Source organism: Gymnoscopelus microlampas (assembly GCF_963454915.1).
Source record: "Gymnoscopelus microlampas genome assembly, chromosome: 10".
Classification (NCBI taxonomy): domain Eukaryota; kingdom Metazoa; phylum Chordata; class Actinopteri; order Myctophiformes; family Myctophidae; genus Gymnoscopelus; species Gymnoscopelus microlampas.
In genome coordinates this window covers 32,464,358-32,488,805 of record NC_139947.1, presented here as the reverse complement: position 1 = coordinate 32,488,805, position 24,448 = coordinate 32,464,358, and the positions used below count along the sequence as shown (strand labels likewise).

The 24,448-nt window shown below is 40.6% G+C and overlaps 3 protein-coding genes across 6 annotated transcripts in view; 2 read left to right on the top strand and 1 right to left on the bottom strand.

Moving 5' to 3' along the window:
- Nucleotides 1-1,721: 1,721 nt before the first annotated feature.
- Nucleotides 1,722-13,114, top strand: pgd (phosphogluconate dehydrogenase). The gene is made up of 13 exons (XM_084069090.1): nt 1,722-1,804; nt 2,777-2,852; nt 2,971-3,150; nt 4,222-4,287; nt 4,375-4,493; nt 4,731-4,797; nt 4,950-5,084; nt 5,279-5,468; nt 7,555-7,685; nt 8,333-8,466; nt 9,432-9,531; nt 11,820-11,942; nt 12,559-13,114. The coding sequence occupies exons 1-13, from the start codon at nt 1,797-1,799 to the stop codon at nt 12,676-12,678; spliced, it is 1,449 nt and encodes a 482-aa protein (XP_083925216.1). The 5' UTR covers nt 1,722-1,796; the 3' UTR covers nt 12,679-13,114.
- A 3,437-nt stretch (nt 13,115-16,551) lies between these two features.
- tardbpa (TAR DNA binding protein a) lies at nt 16,552-21,461 on the bottom strand. Of its 4 annotated transcripts, none has more exons than XR_014601643.1 (7): nt 20,605-21,461; nt 19,959-20,125; nt 19,730-19,870; nt 19,221-19,391; nt 18,984-19,104; nt 18,021-18,173; nt 16,552-17,237 (listed from the first exon to the last, which is right to left on the bottom strand). XR_014601643.1 is itself a non-coding variant. In XM_084069080.1 (6 exons), exons 1-6 carry the CDS (start codon nt 20,843-20,845, stop codon nt 18,073-18,075), a joined length of 942 nt encoding a protein of 313 aa, XP_083925206.1. In that variant the 5' UTR covers nt 20,846-21,461; the 3' UTR covers nt 17,317-18,072. The 4 variants fall into 4 exon arrangements, 2 of the variants coding, with proteins under 2 accessions (XP_083925206.1, XP_083925205.1); XR_014601644.1 differs by having other exon boundaries at nt 19,020-19,104; XM_084069080.1 differs by lacking the exon at nt 16,552-17,237 and having other exon boundaries at nt 17,317-18,173.
- Nucleotides 21,462-24,015: 2,554 nt separating this feature from the next.
- ciroz (ciliated left-right organizer protein containing ZP-N domains) overlaps nt 24,016-24,448 on the top strand; it is a 43,359-nt gene continuing 42,926 nt past the window's right edge. The window contains exons 1-2 of the mRNA XM_084069183.1: nt 24,016-24,073; nt 24,162-24,263. Of these exons, the coding sequence (XP_083925309.1) occupies nt 24,019-24,073; nt 24,162-24,263 (157 nt within the window). The 5' untranslated portion in view covers nt 24,016-24,018. The remainder of the gene's footprint in view (nt 24,074-24,161; nt 24,264-24,448) is intronic.

The window sequence follows — 24,448 nt, the reverse complement described above, 5'->3', positions numbered from 1 at the left end:
TTAGTTTATTCACTTCGCTGTTGCTTTTATAGTATTTGTTTTAGTGTAGTGGGAGACATGAAGGGAATCAGAATCAAACTATCGTCCTTGCTTGCACTAATTGTACTGTGCCACCATGAACCCCCCACCACGAAATTATTTAGTCACTACTTATTATTGATAGAAGTAATGAGGCTTCAAAAAATGTGTAAAATAGTGGGTAGTCAGTAGTCACCATGCCTAAACAAATGCCCAGTCCACACCAATGATTTGTGATGCAACGAAACCATTGCAATACTGCAGCAGAGAGAAATTGTTGCAGAGGGAAATTGTAGCGACCATGTTGCAGGTCAGCACATTGGGTATTCTGTTTCTGTTGCAAGGGGTTTCAACTTGCAAGTGGTTGTGTAATTGCAACTCCCTGCATTGCAAATAATTGGACACAGTGGTGGAAAAAGTACTCAAACGTTTCACTTAAGTAAAAGTATCAAGTAAAATGAACAATTACTCTGTTACAAGTAAAAGTTTGGAAAAAAATGTTCTTGAGTAAAAGTACAAAAGTATTGGTATCAAAATGTACTTAAAGAACCAAAAGTAGAAAGTACTCATTATGCAGAATGTCCCATTTCACAAGTTTTCAAATGTATACAAATCTTTTGAAAATAGCCGATCTACAAGCTCACAATGCCCCTTGTATAAAGGGCTAATGTAGTGGTTAATATATGTTTTGTAATAATAATCAAAATATACAAAGTAACTAGCAACTAAAGTTTTCAAATAATTGTAGTGGAGCTGTGGAGTAAAAAAAGTACAATATTTGCCTCTGAGATGCTTTGTTTGTCTCAACCTTGTACAGCACTTTGGTCAGCTTCTGTTGCGCTTTATAAATAAAGTTTGATTTGATTTGAGATGTAGTGGAGTAGAAGTAAAAGTACTGACAATTGGAAATACTCCAGTAAAGTAAGAATACCTCAAAATTGTACTTAAGTACAGTACTTAGTTACTTTACATCACTGAGTAGACAGCATAGAGGTATAAGGTAGACAGTGCCAGTGGGTGGGCGTCTGAGTGGTGGAGATTATATCCAATAGGAGAACTGATATGATGTCTCTGCTCAGATTTCTGAACCAATTGTGCTTGTGAACAATATCGCTGTATCTTCTTTGACGCCAGGTGATAGGCAGACTTTTGCATGGGCGTATGTTAACTCCATGTTCATTCAATGGGAACTACGGAATTCTATTCTAGACCCCATATCCCAGGGAGATTGTCGCACTGTGATTGGCTAATTGCTTATACGTCAACATTGATGACAGCCGATTAGCCAATTACGGTGCGACCATCCCATCGGGCTATGGGACCCAAACTTCAACAACGAGCAGCGTTGCCATATATTGCGAGAGAAATAAGCAACTAGGTCTATGAAAACAAGCCCAAAAGAAGCGTCGGATATTTGAAAATAGCCGATATACAAGCTCACAACAAGTTGCGTTGTGAGCTTGTAAATCCATTATTTAAAGAAAAAAGGTGAAACATTTTGAATATTTATTTTTAAACATTTTAACACTAATCTGCTACACAGGGGTCACAAAAAACTTTTAGATGGGGGGCGGGCCACACAAGCATGCAAGCCCAAAATAAGAAACAAGCCCAAATGTCACTTATAATAAGCGGACATGGCAACGCTGACAACGAGGAAGTAGCTAGAGGAAAAAGGAAGCCTCTTATGAATAAAGGAGGATCGGTTCTTCGTGCGACTGTCACTAGAAGACGAACACACTGTCGGATAGCAGCAGGACCCACCATACAGCACCACCATGGCACAGTAAGTTCCCTGGGACTTTTACCTTTTAGATTTAGATGTTCGCTGCAGTTGATTGATGTTTGAGTGTCGAAGTCTGAACGCAAAACTGACAAAATAAACTGAACTCACTTCTGCACACTTTTGTTGTTTTATCCGATTTGGTATGATTCAGCTTTCGATAGCTAGCCAACCAGGAATGATGGTACAAGTAGTTCTTCTTCGACAGTCCTGACATGACATTTGACATGAGAACGTGAGTCTCAAAAATGTGTAGAACGTGTGTCGGCTACACATAGACATGGTTGTGCTCCAAGCCATGAGGACGATGGCATTAAACATAATTGGGGTTTGCATTTGCTACGTACTGACATTTGAGTTACATTTCCTCTAGCGAGAATTACTTTTACATGACGTCATCATCGCGCCCTAGTATGTGGATTATGTGGGAAGGGATAATGCACGTCACCTGAGCCTCGTTTGCAGGTGCAAACAGGTGCTTCTCTTGAATTTGGCTCTTTTTTGAGGGGGGAAACGAATATGGACGTCCCTTAGACTCAAGCAACTCGTAGATGAGATTTTTAATATCTGGCATCTAGAGTTTCAATACCAACTCTAGACAGCCCATACATCCAAACAGGAGGGTCTTTTCTGTTTGACTGTATGGACTGTCAAAGGTTGGTATTGCAACTCTACATGCCAGATATTAAAAGTGGCATCTAAGAGTTGCTTGCGGCTAGACGTCCCGTCTTGTCAATGGTTACACTATGGTAACTATTGAGCACAATTGCATACTTTTGTGAGAACCTAAGTTGCTTCTTTGTCTCTATATTAGTGTAAATAGTGCTAAAGTTGGTGTGCCAGATGCACAACACGCCCATTTATAAATATGATTATGCTTCCTCAGAGGCTGAGCAGATATCAATATCTCTTTCCTCCATCTCCTCTGTAATACATCAATTTTTAAATATGATTTTTATGTACTTCCTCTCACAGAGCAGACATCGCACTGATTGGTTTGGCCGTAATGGGCCAGAACCTCATTCTGAACATGAATGACCATGGCTTTGTGGTAAGCTATTTAATTATGTAATATTTATTTTAGCATTATTGAGTGTGTCTCCTGAGCCATAGGATGCAGTCTAAACTTGGTCTTTTGCTTTCTTCCCCTTCATCCGAAACCTTCGCAGGTCTGTGCTTTCAACAGAACCGTGTCCAAGGTGCATGACTTTCTGAAGAATGAAGCCAAAGGAACCAAGGTGATCGGTGCAGAATCTCTGGAGGACATGGTGTCCAAGCTGAAGAAGCCCAGGAGGATTGTGATGCTGGTCAAGGCTGGTCAGGCTGTGGATGACTTCATCGATAAACTGGTCAGTGGAGTGATGAGTTGATACTGATCATGGTGTTATATATTTTTATATTATTAGATTGTAAATTGGTTGGGAAATGTTTAATTTACACCAGCCACAATGCAAATACATTTATATTTTGGCAGGTAATTAATGTAGCTGGCTAGTAGTAGTCTCATGGTCAGATCTCTGCCTACAGTACTGATACAATGGTGACTCGACATATGGGCTTGAAAACGAGAGTTATGCATATAACTAAGGTTCTACTTCATTCCTTCTGACCGCCAGAGGCAGTGTTTTCAACACCTGAATATCCAGGTGTTGAAAACACTGCCTCTGGCGGTCAGAAGGAATGAAGTAGAAGCAGCGTTAATGGCCTCTGACAACCATGCCTACTACTTTAAAAACAAATCATATCATCGTCCCTATAAGAAGGACCAGCCTAAAGTCTTTGGTCATTGGTCATTGGTTCTGCAGGGCAGTTATTTTTAGCCCCTAGATGTCACCATATGTATCGGTAGGTGGAGATCTGTCTCTGATCATCTGGATACGTGTGACTAGCTGGCTGGTAAAATTGTTCAAGACAAGTACCTGGTGAAATCTGAAAGGAATCAAGGGATAGCCAAAAAATAACTCTACCCTCGTTGCAATGTTTGCAATCTTGGAATTTAAGTCTTTTCTATTGATACACAGATCTCTCATTGAGAATGTTAGTTTAGTGCCTAAAATATAGTGTAAAATGTCAATAGGGGTTCAAAATGTCAGGTAAACTGGTGGGGAAGAAATAAGAAATTCAGCAGCACTTTAAGTAAAAGATGATAGAACAACTTTGTATTACATTTTGGTCAGTATTATTATTTTTATAATACTGTATACAATAAAGTTGTGCTCTAAAATAATGCAATTGTTGCAAAATGTATTTTCCTCTTTGTAAAAACAACAAACAAAATCCCTATGAAGTTAATTGAAAAAAGATTTGCAGCCTCTGCGTTCTGACTGATTCTAAAAGCCGTTTTTATTTCCTTTTTTTGGTGAATTTTGAAAGTATTCTTTCAACATTTGTAAGCTCATGCAACATTTGTTCTACCTAAGGTTCCTCTTCTTGAGACTGGCGACATCATCATTGACGGGGGCAACTCTGAATACAGAGACACAACAGTAAGTCACAGAGAAATTGTGTTTACCTAAGGCATCAGTCTTTACTACTTCAGTTTACTGCATAGTGTTTTCTGACTGTTAATGTAGCGGCGGTGTAGGAGTCTGAAGGAGAAAAATCTACTGTTTGTGGGCAGCGGAGTCAGCGGTGGAGAGGAAGGAGCACGCTATGGACCTTCACTGATGCCAGGAGGGCATAAAGAAGCCTGGTGAGAGACATAATGCTGTACTGATAATTCATCAAGTTGTAAGGGGACTGTGACGGTTTGGGACATCATGCATCCTCACAGAATGAAGACAATATGGATAAAAATGTGTTTAATTTAAACAAGGCATCTCAAAACATTAGCACACAATGTTTTATTGCGGAGTTGCTATTCAGAGTGTGCCACACTGAATGCACTCGGTGAGCTTATCACTGTACGGTTGTGTTGTTTCTCTCACAGGCCACACATAAAAGACATCTTCCAGGGCATTGCTGCCAAAGTTGGAACATCACCATGCTGTGATTGGGTCAGTGAAGCACTATGTTATTGTTGATGTAGAACTATGTACTCCCCCCCCCCCACCCCCCCCCCCCACACACAAAATAATGGCTATGGTGTGGATATTATGATGATGGTAAATCTTAAAAAAAATATATATATACTCCTTTTTTTCCACAGGTGGGTGACGAGGGTGCAGGTCACTTTGTGAAGATGGTTCACAATGGTATCGAGTATGGAGACATGCAGCTCTGCTGTGAGGCCTACCACTTGATGAAAGAGGTCCTGGGCATGGACCATGACGAGATGGCACAGGTAAGGGTGTCACAGTACAGGATATATGCATGGATATAGTGCCAGGCTTGCATGCCCCCCATTCATGACACAGCACTGTATCTGTTCATATCAACAGCCTTCTTGTTGTGTCGGTTTTACACGGTCATAAATAAAATACCATGGTAAAGCCTGACCTTCTTTCATCACTCTCACCTCTTTACTTTTGCTATTAGACTTTTGAAAACTGGAACAAGACAGAATTGGACTCCTTCCTCATTGAGATCACAGCCAATATCCTGAAGTACAAGGACTCGGATGGGACACATCTACTTCCAAAGATCCGCGACAGTGCCGGCCAGAAGGGGACAGGGAAGTGGACTGCCATCTCAGCCTTAGAGTATGGCACTCCCGTCACCTTGATTGGTAAGAGAGAGGAGGTGGTTTACTGTATTCTAGACAAGGAAGTAGCTATTTTCCTGTTCTCTTCCTCCTTGGCTGGACGTTTTCAGTTGGAGGCCATGTTTCGGTAAATGCATCTTTCATGCTGATGTGGCAAGTAATTCTGTCGACAAACTACTGTAATTACAGTGTAGTAGAGCTAATGGTCACTTTCTTTGCTAATGTTTAGCCTCGGTATGGCTTGTGAACTCCAAGAGACTGATCAATGGACTGTAGGGCCTTTGCTCCTTAAGAAGATTTGAAGGCTTTTCTAGTAGCCTGCTAGTGCTCATCTGAATTGACATAAGTGGGGATTTGTGATTTGCCGTACTGGTCTTTGGTCTTTGCTGTGGCTATAGCCACTATACAATTGTTTTTCTTGAATGGATCTGGGCTAGCTGGGATTTTAAACAGATTGTATTCCAGAATGAAGATGTTTTGATAATCAAGACACAATGCTTCAGACAAGATGCACTCCTAAAGCTTTACATTTGTTTCACCACAGCGTCTCTCACGAAAATGTATTTTTAGTGAGTGACACATTGTGCGACAAAGTGTAAATTAGGCCCCTTTCTGTTGGATGTTTGTATCACCAATCACGATTGAGACTTGCATACAGTAAGTTCAATTGGAGTCAAATGAGAAAGTAATACACCTTATTCACTGCTGTACAATGTTGTGTTTTTACTTTATAAGTCCCATCAGCAGTATGGCCTACACGGTCAAACGGTAGCCAAAATAACAAACTATTATTATAATTTTAATGTTGGGATATTCCCTTGCTATGGCCTCTAACCATTATTACCAGTCAGTGCCGGGGGATCTAAAATGAGAGGAAGAGATAGAGACAGAAGAAAAGAGCCTATTGTGTGAGAGTTGAGCCAGTGTGTGTCCATGGGAAGGCAAGTGGATAGGCTGGCTCAACAGTCTGCATGGCTGGATTTCCACCCTCGGTAGGGATGACATTCCACACCACGATAGGTTGTTGTGACACAATGTATTCTATGTTCCTCTTCCTCCTCATACTTTTCTCTTTTTCACAACTCTGTCCTCTCACCACTCCCTCTCTCTCTCTCTCTCTCTGTCCCTCTCTTGTCGTTAAACCCTATAGCTGTAGCATTATTTTTGCAAGTCATGCTTACTTAAACATTTTCTGCCTCATCTTAACCACTTAAGACCTATATGTTGCCATTAGAACACATTTCACACATTTTACAAGGACTGTACCTGCTGAAATTCTGTGCTATTGTAGGATAGGAACTGGGCATTTAATGCAGTGGAAGTTAACTTCCTTTAAATGTGGCAATGGCAAGTCAGTCTGCTTTTACTATAGTGCTGAGTCATGGTGAACCTCTATTGTCTTTACCGTGGCACTTTGTCAGCCCGTAAGGTACTTGATGTCAGCCTTGTCTTGGCAGAGAGGTGACAAATACGTGGTGAAATGTCCTTTCATGAAAGGCCAACCATTGAGTTATGCACAGCTTTGGCTTTCTGGTCTAGGTGCTAGCTTACAAAATATCGTTTTTACAACCATCTCTAGCCATCCCAACCACAGACGCTATTTCAGATGCTGCCACTTGGAAAGTGGCTACAAAGCCACGGGCACTGTGCTGAGAAATGACTACTTCCACCAGACAATCAGGTTTATGAACAAGCAGACCAGGAAGGAAGAACGATATTAATACGTTTCGGAAAGGCTAATCTCTCCCCCCCCATCTGCATGCGTGCGTGTCTACAGTGCACAGAGGCTGTCTTTACTATCACACACAGCCTCTCACACATGTACCTCAATATTCAACACATATGCACATTGACATGGCATTAGTGGGCTAGCCCTCCAAGGCAATGGTGGGGGTGGGGGGACAAGGAATTTTACAATTGTGTACTTGTATATAAGATGTAGTAATATAAATAATAAAATCTTAAATCAGTTTTTAATTCACTGTTCATTCAAACTCGGTGTCTGCTTGGCACAGCTACTGTGTAGAGCAGCTGTGCTTACAACATGTGATGTACTCGACCACCCTAACCCTGTCTCCAATCCATACAACTCCTTGTCTGTGTCTCTCAGGAGAGGCTGTCTTTGCCAGATGTCTGTCTTCTCTGAAGGATGAGAGAGTGGAGGCCAGCAAGAGCCTGTCTGGGCCCCAGGGAGTCAAGTTCAGTGGTGACAAAACTAAATTCCTGGAGGACATCAGAAAGGTAGAGACTGCACATCACTAAGACTGTCACGATTACACATTTAAGTTGACGATGAACTCTCACACAAATAATTGCTATTAACGATTTAATTGTTTTTGGCATTGGACATTGGAACATATGAATACAATGTTATTGAATTCTTCTGTTTGGTTTTTAGGCTTCATTATCACAAATTGCACAGGGCAGATATAACAAATAACCACTTGGCTGATATACAAGCTTGTAGATCTGCTATTGTTAAAATGTTTGAAAATATAACATGTTTCAACATGGAAACTATTATGACGATTATGCAAAATAATTGCGACTATGTCAAATAATTGCGATTTGGCGATTATATTAATAATTGTGACAGGCCTAGCTGTCATTAGTCAAACTTGCACATTGTCAGTGGAATATTGTGACACAGCCAGGAATGCCACATCCACAGCACTGTTTAGGCTCACTTGGGGAAACTCGACATTGGCCGCAAACTAGATGCCCTAGAGTCTAATAATGGTGTGACCTCCCTGTCCAATCTTTAGCCATTGTTGATCAGTTATAAGTGGAAAGTTCATGCTTAAGCACAACCAAGTAAAAATGCAACTGTTTCCCTCTTTAAAAACAAACCAAAATACATATTGTTTATTATTTACATTTTATTTCAGGCCCTCTATGCTTCCAAGATAATATCCTATGCCCAGGGCTTCATGCTACTGAGACAGGCAGCCAAGGAGTTTGGTTGGTCCCTTAACTACGGAGCCATCGCTCTGATGTGGAGGGGAGGTTGTATCATCAGAAGGTACAGTGAACCCGGGGGCATGCCGTTTCTTCATATCACACCATACTTTGTCCTCCGTCTTGTGCAACCTCTGTCAACAGCTGTCTCTTACTTACTACTGATGGTGAAACTATGGTTATGTGGTTTGAAGAAGGCTTGATGAGTGAGGAAATGAGTCTTCATCAGTCAGAATATAATTTACTTTGATGTTTGACAATTATGACAATTCTAAAAACGCCTTCTAAATTGAAGTTTTCGGAAAAACTTTTATTCAATAATACAAAAAAAAAAACATACTCTTTAACTGTAAAATCATCATTAGCCAGATTTATAATTCATCATCAAATAGGTGTTGGAGAGAGAACCAGCTGTATGTTGTAATCCTTATTGAGAAAGGGAAGATAAGGTTTCCTGTTAAATGAGAATGAGAGAGGAATGGGGAAATATCAGATTCTGAAATGTATTCTATACAGTGTGTGCAACCTGGCAAACGTGTTGCATAAACCTAAAACAAACATGACACTCCATTATGACTTCTCATAATCTGTTCTCAAGCTGTACCTTTTTGTTTCAAAGGGCAATGTGCTCAGTGTGCTTATTTGAAGCTTAGTACTGTACATTCTGCAGGTTAAGTTGAATAGACAATGATTCTTTTGATACACTACTAGTAATTGTAATTATCTAGTGAGATTTTTATTTGCAGTTAAGGCAGAATTAGTCCCTTTTCGATAGAAACCCATTTCCACCACTGAATGAAAAAACTGTAAAGGATTATTTTTTTACATGCAATTCCAATTTTTATCTCAGTATAAATTTCTTGCAGTTGCCTAGCTCACATTTGTAAGAGGAAAAAACTGGGTTCTCTTATAAAGCCATTTTGAGATTTGACTAATTCAGGCCTCTTTATTTTTTTCCCGTGGCGGAATTGAGCTTTCATATCTTTTGCTACTGTTGGCTAACATCTTGCGTTTTCCCATCTCCATCAGTGTCTTCCTGGGGAAGATCAAGGAGGCATTCGACAGGGACCATGACCTGCAGAACCTGCTGCTGGACAACTTCTTCAGTAATGCTGTACAAGAGTGCCAGGTAGGAGGAAGTTGTGAATGGCCAAATCACCACAGGCAATTTAGCAAGAATATTTCCTCTTACAGAAATGCAAGGAGGAAAACCATAATACTGCAACCATCAATTATTTTCTTTGCAATTATTCTATGTCTTTTTAGCGGTGCCAACCGCTCTATACATGACTTTGTCCGTGTGTCCGTTTGAGCCTGGGATGAATGAGCACGGGATTTTAAACAGCTATAACTCCAGTTTGCAGCATGCCACCAACTCCACATTTGGTATGTGGACTTAGACCACCAATAGGCACGAGCATGCATTGATGAAGTTATCAAAGAGGGGTCCAGGGACCCCCAGCGCCCGTATGAGCACGGGATTTTAAACAGCTATAACTCCAGTTTGCAGCATGCCACCAACTCCACATTTGGTATGTGGACTTAGACCACCAATAGGGACGAGCATGAATTGATGAAGTTATCAAAGCGGGGTCCAGGGACCCCCAGCGTATGTTATGTCCGTCCGCCCGTATGAGCACGGGATTTTAAACAGCTATAACTCCAGTTTGCAGCATGCTACCAAGTACAAATTTGGTAAGTGGACTCAGACCACCAATAGGGACGAACTGAAATGAGTTTAGCCCCGCCCCAAAGGCACCGCTTCCTTCACACAGGGTGTGATTTTTTCTTTTGTAATTAAAACCAATTACACAAACAAATTCTAATTTTTCTTTATAATTGATTAAATCAATTGGTCTGATTAACCACTTAATCCCCATTTCATTGCACAATGGTGTCACGCAAATAGCCAATCTACAAGTTTACAATGCATCACAATGTGCCGTGTTGTGAGCTTGTAGATCGGCTATTTCACTATATTTGAAAATACTTGAAAAAATGTAATCCTCCCCAAAATCAATTACATTATTTTATTAAAATAATCGATTAAATTTACTTCACAATAGTAGCTAACTGTTAAGAACACTGTTTAGCAGCTGGACATGCATCAGGACATAAACTGGACCAGAGTCATTAAGTGACGCATCACTGCAAACACCTTGGAGATTGAGGGAAAATGTATACATTTTTAAAACATGTCATACTTGGCAAGTAACACATTATTTGTGTCTACAACTTAAATGTGGCTACCAACTAAGTGATAGAATCTCTCGGAGCCCTGTACATGGGTCTGTTAAAAATCTGATTTGAAACTTTGTGGTCATCAAAGTACCCACAATTTCTGACTTGTACTGTAGTCTTACTCTCTCACGGTTATATTCCTAACCTTCACATCAAGTCACATCTATAACTGAAGAAAACAAATTATGCATGTATTCCTTAATCTTACAAGATTTCCCTGACTAAAATCTCCTGTACAAATAAAATGTACTGTATATAAAGCTGTACACCTGGACAGTGCTTTCTTAATATTGTGTCAGTGTATCGATATGATAAAAGGGAGCACGACGGTATATCGCAATATCAATTCTCTTTTTGTCCCACTCCTATAAGGTAAACGAGCAACACGTCATATATTTTCAGCTATTTTCAGCTGGCAACACAGTCATATCCAAGTATCCAGGCTTCAGGGATTTAGAACACTGTTTGGCAGCAGGATATGCATCAGGACACAGACCAGACCAGCTCCATTAAGTCATGACGCATCACTGCAAAACCCCTTGATGATTGAATAGTGTGAATTATGACAATGACCAACAAAATGTGGTGGCTAAAATGCTGTGTGAAAGCACTGTTTAATACCTACGCAGTGACAATACTTCTAATATGATGACTCATTTATGAAGACATCGCCCCAATGTGACCGATGACAGCGCGAGGAGGAGAGAGTCGGGTAGAAAAGAGCAACTCCTCCCCACAGGATTTAAACGTCTCCATGCAGAGTCAGACAGGACAGCATTGGGGGGTTTATAGATGATGATATGCAGCCTTATACAGACATGGAGGATGCAGAATTTCAGCATAATTAAAGTGAGCCACGTATCCCCTCTCGCCTGTCTATTAATTATAACTTCATGATACAACTTCATTGACAGACATGACAAGAATTGTCCAATACAGCCTACATGGCTCTCTTAATACAGACGGATGGACATACCTAGTGCGTTTAAAAATAAAATGCACTCAAAAGTCTGTTGATGGTATAGTAAATGCCTCAGTATTTTACCATTTCCTAGTTGACTTGTCTGAGTCATTCACATCCCTAATTGCAACCCGCTGTAATATAGGTTTTGAGGTATTAACTTCGATTCATTGTGCATCTAACCATGCTTCGGTCTGTTCCCATTCTTGCTGTAGGAGTCATGGCGCAGGACCGTGAGCACAGGAGTCCAGCATGGCATCCCCATGCCCTGTTTCACCACGGCACTTTCCTTCTATGATGGTTACAGACATGCAGTGCTGCCAGCTAACCTTCTCCAAGTAAGTCAGTTGATACATAGTGGAAGGCTAACCCCGTCTGAACATATGGCCAACTGTGGGGAGTGCATGAGATTAAAATGGTCTTGTTGTGTCAAGTAGCTGGTTGTAGTCTGTCTGTTTTGGTCCTAGTGGGCTTTAAGACTGTGGGCCCCATCTTGTGCGGCGCCTTATCCCCCTTACACCTAATCTTATTAGGCTTTTTTTTATTATTTTGAAAAACATTTTAAAATCAATCAATCTACAAGCTCACAACGCGTCTGATTTTAAAATGTTTTTCAAAATAATGAAACATGCCTAATAAGAATAGGCATAAAGGCACGCAAGCTAGGGCCACGTGTAAGGCATGAGTTTCTATATCCTTGAGCAGACTTGCCAACGCTGAGCTGTCTATTTAAAACCTCTTACATAAACCTGTTCAGAGTATTTAAAACCAATTTACGAAATGTATCGTCATGGATCAGCATAAAAAGGAAACTGCTTATGGGATGGTTTCTTCTTTCTCACCTGTGTTTGTGTGTCTGTCTGTATCCTGCAACCAACTGGCTACCTTAACTGAATTTACCTTTGGAAATAATCCACACTCATTAAAATTGTACCTTTTCTGTTCTCACCTTAGGCCCAGAGAGACTACTTTGGAGCCCACACATATGAGCTGCTGTCCAAACCTGGCACCTTCATCCACACCAACTGGACCGGTACTGGCGGAAACGTGTCCTCTTCTTCCTACAATGCCTAAGGTGCAATTCCACATCTTGTGTACACAAAAATACAAAAAAATAAAACAAGACTGAAGACCAAGGATGCGGGCAGCTGCCTATGAAAGTATTCCCATTACACATTCCTTCTCTCCAGACAGGCCTGAATATTTTGAGACCCAACATATCTCACTTGAAAACCCCTTAATACATTGTTACTATTTTATTTATAATGAAGTGGAATCATTTTAAGTATACATGTGTACTCCTACCACTTTGAATTGATGGAATGTGTTCTGATATAGGGCATTTTTCTTGCCAGTTAGTAAAAAAGGCGGACAAATGAGTGTCTCCTTCAGACACGAGATGGTCCTATGCTGGCTATCAAACAGTCATGTTTGGCTCAGAGTTCAAAAGGTGAACCGTTTGCACTGTACTGTATTAGGCTAAATAAAGACTTCAATCCCTTTATAATAAGCTTGTATGGTTCTTACTCCCTAGCCAGGTGCAACAGGATTGTTTGTGTGTGTTACTCTTTATATAGCCATGAGTAAAATTAGGCAGCACCTGACTTACCATACCATATGTTTTAGTCAGTTGCTGCTGTGTACATTTAAACTGTGTAATACCCGGTGTATATATAAATTACCTGTCTAGTCCAAAACTGAGACCATTGTTACAGTAGGCTGGTCAATTATTTCCCCCCGTCAATAATACCTATTGTATTTATATTGTTATCGTTGATTAGTCAGACTGCCACCTTTTACAACAAGGTAACTTAATGATCGTGGAATGAGCAACACAGCTAAACATGTGGGTAGCGCCCTGAAAAATATGCCAAGATCCCCTAATATGCTTCTGTTGGTATTCGCAGGTTGCTCAAAACAAGAGCGATTACCAAGAGAAGCACCTAAATACAGAAGTTTTTTGTGGGGCGCCGCGCTACCCACACGCTTAGTTGGGTTATTCATCCCATGATTGCACAATCCTTAGAAGTTATACATCGTTGTAAAGGTGACTAATCAACAATAACGATATAAAATACGATACCGATTTGTATCATTGAAGGGGAGAAATAATCGACTGTCAGTTTGGAATGTGGATAAATAAACTGGAAACTTTTCACTTCACTGGTTCTTCATTGGTGCCATGTATTGGCGTCTCTCAATCTGTACTTGCAGTTAATGTCCAATAGATGGCCCCATGTGGTTCTTGGTTCTTCAGGTTTTCCAGCAGTATCTGAAGAAGGTAGCCTTGCTGTCCAAAATGTTGGTTTTCAGTTTGATTTTACCATACAGGACACTGAACAATTTGTCTTGCCACAGCTTAAAAATATATAGTGTGTATATAATGTGTGTCACACCAGTATACTGTATGTGGCATGATGTGGTTTAGCAGACTGTCAAGAAACGCACATGAAAGTCGAGTTTGAGGGGAAATTAAAATAAAGTAAATTAAAACAAAGTAGGCAATTAATGGCAAGTGTCATGAAACGAAGCCAACTGACTACAAACATTTTAGTAGTGCTTTGTAAATGGCCTTAATAGTATTTTGAACATGTTGCCACACACAGATAGTAACTGACCCTTTCTGCTAGCGGCAGACTTTACGGCTAGCCCAGAAGTATCTGCTGTTGTAGATGTAAGAAGAGGTATGTAAGAAGCAAATGGATAGGTATTAACATCATGTTCATAGGACGGTGTAAGGGGAATGGAATGACCAGACCACATGTCTAATTAGAAAGGTGTACTCAGTAGAGTGCAAATCCTATATATGTGTGTGTGTGTGTGTGTGTGTGTGGGCACAGGGGAGGAAGGGCTATGATAAAGGATGTTAATTCCATGTGTCAGTTATGTTTAGGGGTGAACTGGGAGCACAAATCAGTCGAGGAATTTTAATGACCGTGGCCCCCATATCTGTCCAACTTGATATACTGTTAAAAAAAAAAAGTAGTTCGAGCATGCAAAGCGCAACAGGACTGGTAGGACACAACTTGTTTTTATGGCTTCGTAACTATACATGTGTACTCCAACCACTTTGAATGGAGTGTGTTTTCATATAGTAATTTTTTCTTGCCAGTCAATTCAAAAAGAGGGCGAGCAAATTAGTGTCTCCTCCAAACAGGAGGTGATCCTATGCTGGCTATCAAAAAGACACATGCAGGCAACAGGACCAGTATGGTAGGACAAGTCCTCTGTGTTTTTATGGCCTCTTTTGAGCTACTTTCTCATCACAATAGTAAAGCACATTGTTACATCAGTTTACACGACAGTGTCACACCTGCAATTAAACCACAAAGCTTCACAGCAGTGTACCTGCTGCTCATATAGTTTGTCTTTGCAAGGCCATTGTATTTGAGACCATTTGTACTTTTCAACTTTTGAGGAGTCTACCACAAGGAGCCACTGAAGCCAAACCACTGAGCTTTCTCAAATAGTCCATTGTTTGGCTGTAAAGATTAGAACTTTGTTCCTTGAAAGAGCACAGTAGATAAACAAATACAACTTTTATTAACATGCTGGTTACATAAACCTTAATTTTCATGAAAAAGGTTGATCCCAGCATCATTTTTATTCCATACACTCCTGCTTTAATGTCTGTATTCCGGTGTCCCTTAGAGGGATCATTCTCTACAAAAGGCCCAATATGTGCATTAAGAGGGTTGAATTAGAGTACGGCTGACCGTAGTACATATGATGGTCACAGAGTCATCTGACATATCAAGCAGGTGAACAGGTAGTCAAAATTACACCATCTCAATATGAATTCATGGCCATTAAACACATGCGTCCTTATTCTGGGCAAAACATTTGAGGAAAATAGCAGATGAACAACCTCGCAACACGGTGTGAGCTTGTAGATAGACAATTTCAGCAGAGGCGTAGAGTGGAAAATAGGAGCAGAACAGAAAGACGGCACCCACTGTTTGTATGTGCAAAATCTTTAAATGCAACAATGGACCCCCAGCTAGAAAAATGACAAGATACAGGTGTGTGTGAAAGGATGAAAACATTAGGTCTTTAAAATCAAATTTTTGGTCGTGCACACATTGACTTTCAAAGGAAAAAGACAGATGGTCAGAAACTTGCAGCAATCCAATCAACTTTTGCTGTTAATTAGTGGCGTAAATGTATAAATTAGAATTGTATACGTCTTACTATTCCCCACTAACATTTGTGGGAAATAACATCGCTCTGCCCATTGAAAACATTTCCCATGTTTGGGGTCCAAAAGCTGCTGAATGGTAGGCAGAACTTGCAACACTTGTTTGTAATGAACAAAACAAGCTGCCATCTAGTACATGACTCCTGGCATCACCTGCCTAATTGCACCACCAAGTAGGGCTGCACAATTGTGCATAATTATAAGACCAATTACTGGTCATGATGACTATCTTGCAAAATCAAGATTTTTACCAGTCATGAAATCGTACCACCACCATTACTACCCTCTCCCGACAGCCCCATCAAGTCAAATTATAGGCTCTGGTTGATGACATCCAGCAGGAATACATGTTTTACACATTGATTAAATTAAGTTTAGTTTCAAAGCATCTTCAGACTGCACTCCTGTTCCTGGCTGGTATCCCAACAGGCCCTCAAAACATATTCCCAGGCAAATCTTCAGAAACTACATTTTCTAGTTTACTGAACAGTTAACACTAGAAATGAATGTCTTAAGTCACATTTTGAAAATAAATCGCATTGCTAGTTAAATGTCAATCATTTTAGATGTCTTGTCCCAACAATTCCTGCAATGTAGTGCCGCCAAAAGGCAGAAGACATTCAAAGTGATGTGTATCACAAAATCTGCCACACTTAACTGACGGAATGAGTAACTTTTTCTTGGCAATTAATGTACAATATGGGTCCTAGTAAATCGTTAACGCCTTATCTACATTAAGAGAACAACAGTTGATTAAAAAATGTTCAAACTTTTATTTTACACTCAAGGACTAAAAAGCTTTCAATGATCAATACACAAGTGAGGATTCCTGCTGGCATGTTCAATCAACAATTATCAAAATTCCCTGCAAAACTGACTCATGTTACACATTCCAACCATGTTACAATCAAGCTCTTAAAAAAAAATGAAACAAAAGCCACTTGATGCCCAATTGAAATTGTACAGTTGAACCACATGAAAAGAAATGAGTCTGAATAAAATCCTTCCATCACAAATTTACAATTAACAGTGTTTGTTATTTAGACTAAGAATTGACAACAAAATAGTAAACCTGATATAAAAGCCAGGTCTCCATCTTAACAGTTTGGGACAAACAAGGCATAATCACTGCCAAACAGCAGACATTTAGAGGTGTAGCTGTAAATTTTAGTCCTACATTTGAGGTGAATATAGGTACAAATAAAATACCTCAGCCCAATTGAGTCTCGTCCGTTCTAAATTTAAATAGCGGGTTGTCCGAGTGTTCTTGTTAGTGAAGTTGTTCCTTTTCAGGATTAAGGCATTCTTGCAGCATATCCATTGTTGGTTTGTGCTGGCCCACCCAACAATGCACCATACTCCAGTCCTCAGCTTCTCCAAATTTGACTCCAATCTGGATTCAGATGAAAATCTGGGCTGGCCATGTCCAAGGTCCCTATACATGCGAATTAAAGTTTTGGCAGTTCAATTAATGTGGAGTGGAAAAAATAAAAGTCACTGTAAAGGAGGCAACATACCTAGTCAAATTTAGTTTTTATTTGAGACTTCCCTTTGATTCACAAAACATAGAAAATGCATTCAGAACCACGTCAAACACAAACTTTCAATGGGGGCTTGTCACCCACTCGCCACTCCAGCCAGCCACTGAGGTTACACTTGCATCAATACACACACTTCCAAGCTCCCCCAATGCTGTCCACACAAACCTCACCAGCACTAAGTCACATTTTCACACAGAAAGGGGTGGTAACAAGGAGAAATTAAAGCACACGTCATACACTGCATTCACATCAAGTCAGACAAGATAAAGCTACGAGAGGGTACAAATACTCATAGCACATAACATTTCACTGCTTTTTTTTTTAGATTTAAGCTTGATAGAAAATAATTTGGGAAAAGTAGAGACCTTAGGGATCTCAAGAGATGCAAAAAATGTCCTTGTGATGGTAATTAGGAACACACTCGTACTCGTTTCTTCCTCTCACACTCGCACCAAAGCCACAGGTTCTTCCAACTCTCTCAGGCATTTGGCTCTTAGAAAAATGTTTGCACAACCAGTCCTTTCCACACGTGCTTTCATTTTGCTCTCCCGTTCGCTCACTCTCAGTCTCACTCTGTCCACTACCAATCCCACTCATTTGATCTTTAAAAAGCGATAAGAGCAGACAAGATTTTCTAAATCCATGAAAAGGTGAGAGAAAAAGAGACAAACACCCACCGTCTAACACAGTATATGAAGAGTGAAGCTGTGTTCTTTGATGGCAAAGCATTTACACATGGGAAGAGGGGAATTGATACTGAGATCGGTCGAACATTGCTGCCCATGAGGCGCTTCCTCCCGGGAAATTGGAAAAGAGTTGCTGAACTGTTGCTGTAGAAGAGATTTTCATGAGGGCGAATTCCATAAAATGTCAAACAAAAAAATTATACAATCAGCTGCATACAGAGATTAAACAATATCAATGCCATTAACATACAGTGGCTGGGCAGCAAGGGGGGCTCATCAGATATTCGTGCATGTTTCAGAAATATATACCTTGCATGCACAGTCAATCATGTCTCAAAGTAACATTTTCTCAAAAGAAAAACAAAAAAAAGGTAATGTGGCAGTTTCCACTAACAAACTAAACACTTCAACCACTCAACTGGCTACATAATTAGTCACACAAGTATAAATTTCCTCTTAAACAAAATAAAAAGGCATTTTTCTTTCTTAAATAGGAAGGACATAAAGATATGACTTGTTTTTCTTCATCCCCCTAACCATACTTACCAGGATTAGCCTAATGAAGAAAAAAAATAAAAATAAAGTATTAACTCAAAGCTCTCTACATTCCCCAACTAGAAGACTTGGACTCCATAGAGGTGCCAAAGCCTGAGCTGAAGCCACTGCTAGAAGCAGAGTTAGTGCCCGCAGCCCAACCGAGGCTAGCTGAGTTGGGGCTGCTATAACTGGTGCTGGTAGAGCTATAGGTCTGGTCTCGGGTTGTTGTGGCTGTGCCAGCAGCGGTCGTCTGACCCTGCTGGTTAGCCAGCATACCCATCATACCCCAACTGCTCTGCAGCGCTGCCTGCGCAGCGGCCATCATTGCTGGGTTGAGACCTAGAGCCCCAAAGTTTACCCCACTGCTACTGCTACCTAGCCCGCCACGATTAGTGCCGTAACCCTGGCTGAACCCACCAGCCCCAAACCGCCCTCGATCCATCATTTGCCTACTATTATTGTGCTTAGGCTCGGCGTTGGAGATGTGCACACTGACACCCTTGACGATAAGGTCCTCTCCACAGAGTGCCTGTGCGACCTGGAGAAAAAAAAAAGAAAAGCAAAGAAATGATGACACCAACACATCCCGACGACCACACACACGGATACCACGATGCACAGTATGCAAGCTGAGATTGAGGGAGAAAACCCCACCTGGTCATCGGCAAAGGTGACAAAGGCAAACGCCCGGAATGGTTTGGGGATGAAGACATCAGTGACCTCTCCATACTGCATGAAGAACTGCCTCAACTCATCTGTGGTCATGTCCTCTGTGCAGCGGCCAACAAAGATTTTACGGCAGCGCATCGGCTCATCAGGACCTGCCTATGACAGACAAGACACAGCAATCCAATCAGTTACGCATTTTATCATGGCGTGTAAAAAATACCCAATGTAAAATATAGGCTCTGTGCTGTGCGTAACTGTAGTCCCATATTTTCAGAAGGTGGCAAACACGTTTCCTGTTTCAGTTCAGTGCCATGTGTGTTTCTGATTCAAATCTGCTGCTGAGCCAATCAAACGAAGCTATGGGAAATCGAATTGGAAACAGGTATGTCACCTTCTGAAAATATGGCACCACTGTTTTGCACAGAGACCATTTAGCTTGCTGCCAGCTACATTGCATGTGTATGCGACAATAAGCACCCTTGACCCCAACATACCTTTGAGTTGGGAAGCTTGCAGTCACACCATCTTCCATCAATCATGTGTCTCTGAGAGACCACTTTGTTTTGCGTCTCATAATCAGTGAACCGGACAAACCCAAACCCTTTCGAGTTTCCCGTCTTTACATCTCTCTTTACCTGCAAACAATGATTTATGGGTCATTTATTTTTGCATTATCCATGCAGATTACCACACATTCAGAGACCAGATCATTGTCATAATTACCTGAACCATGATGACTTCACCAAAGGTTGCAAAGTAATCTTTCAGGTCTTGCTCTGAAGTCTTCCACGGCAGGCCGAGGACAATGAGATCTGATGTCTTCTGATTCAAGCCCCTCTTGACTTTGGATGCAGAGGCAGCATCCATTTCATCCATCTTCCTTTTGTTATCTAGAAAACAAACAAAGTGTATGTACATTTTAACACACCAATCAACAACACTCAATGCTAAACCAAAATCCTCCATGTTAATTCATACATTTGTAACTCCAGGTTTACTAGCCCACTTATACAAGAATTGTGAGTGCTTCATCATTGTGGTCAGCTGTGTATTTGCACAGAGAAATACATTTCCAATCTTCAGTACAGCAGAAATTGTACTTTTACTCCACTACAATTATTTGAAAACCTTAGTTACTAGTTTGTAGATTTAGAATACTGTTACAAAGCTTTAACCGAGTACTTTTAGTACATTTTTATAACAATACTCGACACATTTTTGAATACTGGACCTACTTCCAACAGTATATCTACATCGCCGTATTGATACTTAGGTAAAACATTTGAGTACTTTTTCCACCACTGCCTTAGTGTGACAACGCTTTGCAAACATTAACCTTTCAATCAATCAATCAACCCCATCACATCACCTTTAGGGTAGTTGACGACGTACACCAGGTTGCCCCAGTCGCTCTCGGGTGCGTGCAGGACGCCTTCGACCAGCCGGACGCCTCGCATGCACTGGGACTCGGGGCTCCGGTACCGCAGGCCGCACGCCCCGGGGAACTGGGCCGCCACCGTCGACAGCAGGACGGTGCCGTCGTCCTCGGAGGGGATCTCCATGGGCTCTTCGCTCTCATCTTCGGCCACGCGAATGTACAACTCTGCCATATTTGTGGAAGAAGACGAGGACACACTAGGCCCTGAGCCGCGGACTGGAGTGGATGTGAATAGGTATTATGCACACACGACGCGGGTCTTTTGACTCAAAAGGATTGGACACTAGATATGTCCAACAAGAAGTTAACTTCAGCTAATGGCTAATGAAAAAACTGCTGAGTAACCGAAGCGAGTTGGCGCAGCTCGGGCTATAGACGCTGTGTGAGGTTCGGGAACAATAGTGTTAGCTTACATTCGCCTGAACAACTGTTTAAACCCGATATGCGGCGGCCATGAACGTCGGCGCCGATGGACGGTGTATGTTCTTCTTGCCTGCGTACAGCGCGCGCGCCTGTTACCGATGAGCTAACAAGCTAAGCTAGCCGGCTAATGCTAATCACCACCGTCGACACGCTGTTAAAACAATGAATGGGTTTCAGCGCTTTGTTTAATCCTCCTCCTCGACTAAATGCAACAAGTCCTCGCCGCAACTACAATGGGCCGGTTGTAAAAAAGCTACAGAAGCAATGTTTTTTTTTTTCGTTCCCGATTCTCCAACCTTTAGGAGAAATGTATTTTCTTTATTTCTGCTGCTGCATGAAGCGGCTAACCTTCCTGTAAACAGCAAGTTGGCTAACAAAATGGCTGCTGTTCTTGTAGACATTACGTCATTGAGCAGCGTTGCCGTATTTTTTGAGAGAAATAAGCAAACAGGTCTAGGAAAACAAGCCCAACAGAAGCGACTACGGCTATTCGAAAATAGCCGATCTACAAGCTCACAACGCGTCGTGCGTTGTGAGCTTGTATATCTGCTATTTTCAAAAATAATAATAATTAAAAAGATATTTTTTGAATATTTTTGAAACATTTTTAGCACAAATCTTGTATGGGGGTCCCACTCCCTGACATGAAAATGTTTAAGAACCACCGGTTTAAACAATATTAGGAAACAAGCCCAAATAAGCAACTACACTTTAGAAACAAGCCCCCCCAAAAAGCCACCCACAACTACCATTTTTTTCAAGCAACTTTACAGAAAAAGAAGCCCAAAGTCGCTTATAATAAGCCGACATGGCAACAGTGTCATTGAGTTGGGAGGAGGGCTCATAGATAGAGTTACCCGATATGATAGATACGGTTTTCCATCTATTTTTTAAATTGTAATATCAAAGAGTCCCTTTTTCCCGACCTGTCAATTTGTTTTATTCATTAAAGTTGAATGATTTAATCTGTGATTATAGTAATTTGGAAGATGGCGCTCTTGCATTCCTATAAATTTTATTATTCTGTGCGCAAAGTTCTTCATTCATAAACAAACGTTCTCTAATAATCAACACCTATTTTTGCTCGCTTTCACCTGGAATTTCAAATGCTCCGAGTCCTCAGATCATTGGATATTGTTAAAAATAAGAAAAATGTAATACGGTTAAACTTCTATAATTCTAGATGTAAGAGACGAACAGGTGCTCTTGGGTTAAAGCATTATTGAAGTTCCTTTGTGGTAGGTTACTAGGCTGACATCGAAGTGAGAACATCAGGTGAACTTAATAAGAATCCAAGGCAAGGCACTTCGTACAGTGGTGTTAAAAAACCTTTATTATCCGGTCATCATGGCTTGGCAAAGTTTTAAAAACGCAGGTGACCAAGGGTAACAGGATAGGTGGGCACTATAGGGACATCTGGGCACCTCGATGTAAAATTGGCTATTTTGTCCAGATTCAAAATGTTAAAAGCTAAAATCATTGAAATGGTTTTGGCTCCACGAGGGCCCCATCACGAGCCGCTTTTATACTATCCTTGTATATTTATTATGTTTCTTTTTAAAATGTACAATAGGCATTTAGCGGACGCTCTTAAATGAGTAGGGGAGTTCACCCAAAAATGACTTATTTTCTATCAATTACACACACCCCACGAAGCCTTGAATTCAGGGAGATTTTTTTTTGTTTTTATTGCATTCCTAAGCCAATCATTTGATGACCGGGGGACTCTCCGGTATAGAGACTCATTGACCATGCATTAGTCTCATACTGGAGACTCCGCCACTTATCAAATTATTGGCTTAATGCGACAAAACATAAATCTCCATGAATTCAAGGCTTCATGGGTGTGTGTGTATATGATAGAACCTAAGTCATTTAGGTGAACTACTCCTTTAATCCAGAGCGATTTACAGTAGGCAAGGACAACACAAGGTAATAAATACATCATGCATAGAAATAGTGATCATAGGATCATGGAAGTAAACCAAAAACCTATCATCAGTCTAACAGTAGAATATCCAAAAACATCTATAATCTGTAGGCTATTAGGGCTACATTGAAACTCTACTCACTATAGGATGCCAGGTCAACAATGACATGCATGGCATCGGCCTTGTATTGTGAATTTGTACTTCCATGTACTGATGTTCTCATGTCTTACTAAATAAAGTACATCAATCAATCAATCAAGTCCTACATAACATGCTATCTAAACATGCTACAGTGTTTTGTCACTTGTTGACGTTGTAAATTGTGATAGTCAGTTAAGAAGAAAAAAATAGTTAAACTGTAGGTTATACCAGATATACTTCGCCGTACCGCTCCGATGGTGTTGGTCGTTGGTAGGCCTACAGCATTGATAAATAAACCAGATTCGGAAAGTAACATTTTATTGTGCCTAATACTATGCCATGAATATATATTTCTAAGAAAGGAAGATGGTGATTAATAATGCCATGTCTCTTTTAATTCAGATTTCCCATAAAATAAAATGAAAAAGATTGCAAAACGAGAAAATAATTTAAAAGTGAAATATAGCCTATTTAATAGCATCTATAACAAAATAACACAAACATGTGAGCCTTGTGTCATTTTTCACACATGCTTGAATCTCTCTTGTCCTTCCTTTTTATCTTTTTTATCCCCCTCCCCCTTTCAATGCCGTTTTACAGCTGAAAGAAAACACAGGTGGTTTTGCCCTCAACTCTGCAGGCTATTTGCCTATAAATAGGGTCATGTTGTGCATGCAAAGTCACTTTCTGGGTAAATGTCCTGTAACCATCTCATAACAAGCAGACATTCACATTAAGGAAAATATTTAATACAGTGCTATACCCTAAGTTTCACTCTATTAATCTTAAAATGATACATTTAAACGTCACCAACTTGTACTATGGTGTGTTAATTTCCATTATAGGCAATATGCATTGCCTTCAGAAAAGAGAGTTGATGGAAAAGCTACCTGCAAAATTATCAGGTAAATGGTAAACTTCATTCTGTGGTGTTTCTGTCACCATTGTCTCCATTGCAGACTGTATACTGAGAAAACCGTTGTATATTCTCAGAAGGAGATGTGGAGTGCTTCTCGGAGTACATGGAGATGTGGATCCACAGCAGGAGAATAGAAGGTCTTCGACTCTGGCTGTCGGGAACCCTACAGATTGAAGGTAATTACTGTGGATTTTCCCATATTACAATACAATATTTTCACTGTAAGTTGTTGTCTAATGCCACAAAATGAAATTTAAAAATTAGGGCCTAGAGCCAACAGAATCTTCCCTAATTTTTTAATATCATGACAGGCACCCTTCAAAGATGCTATTGACAGATCTTGATGTACAAAAGTCTTTTC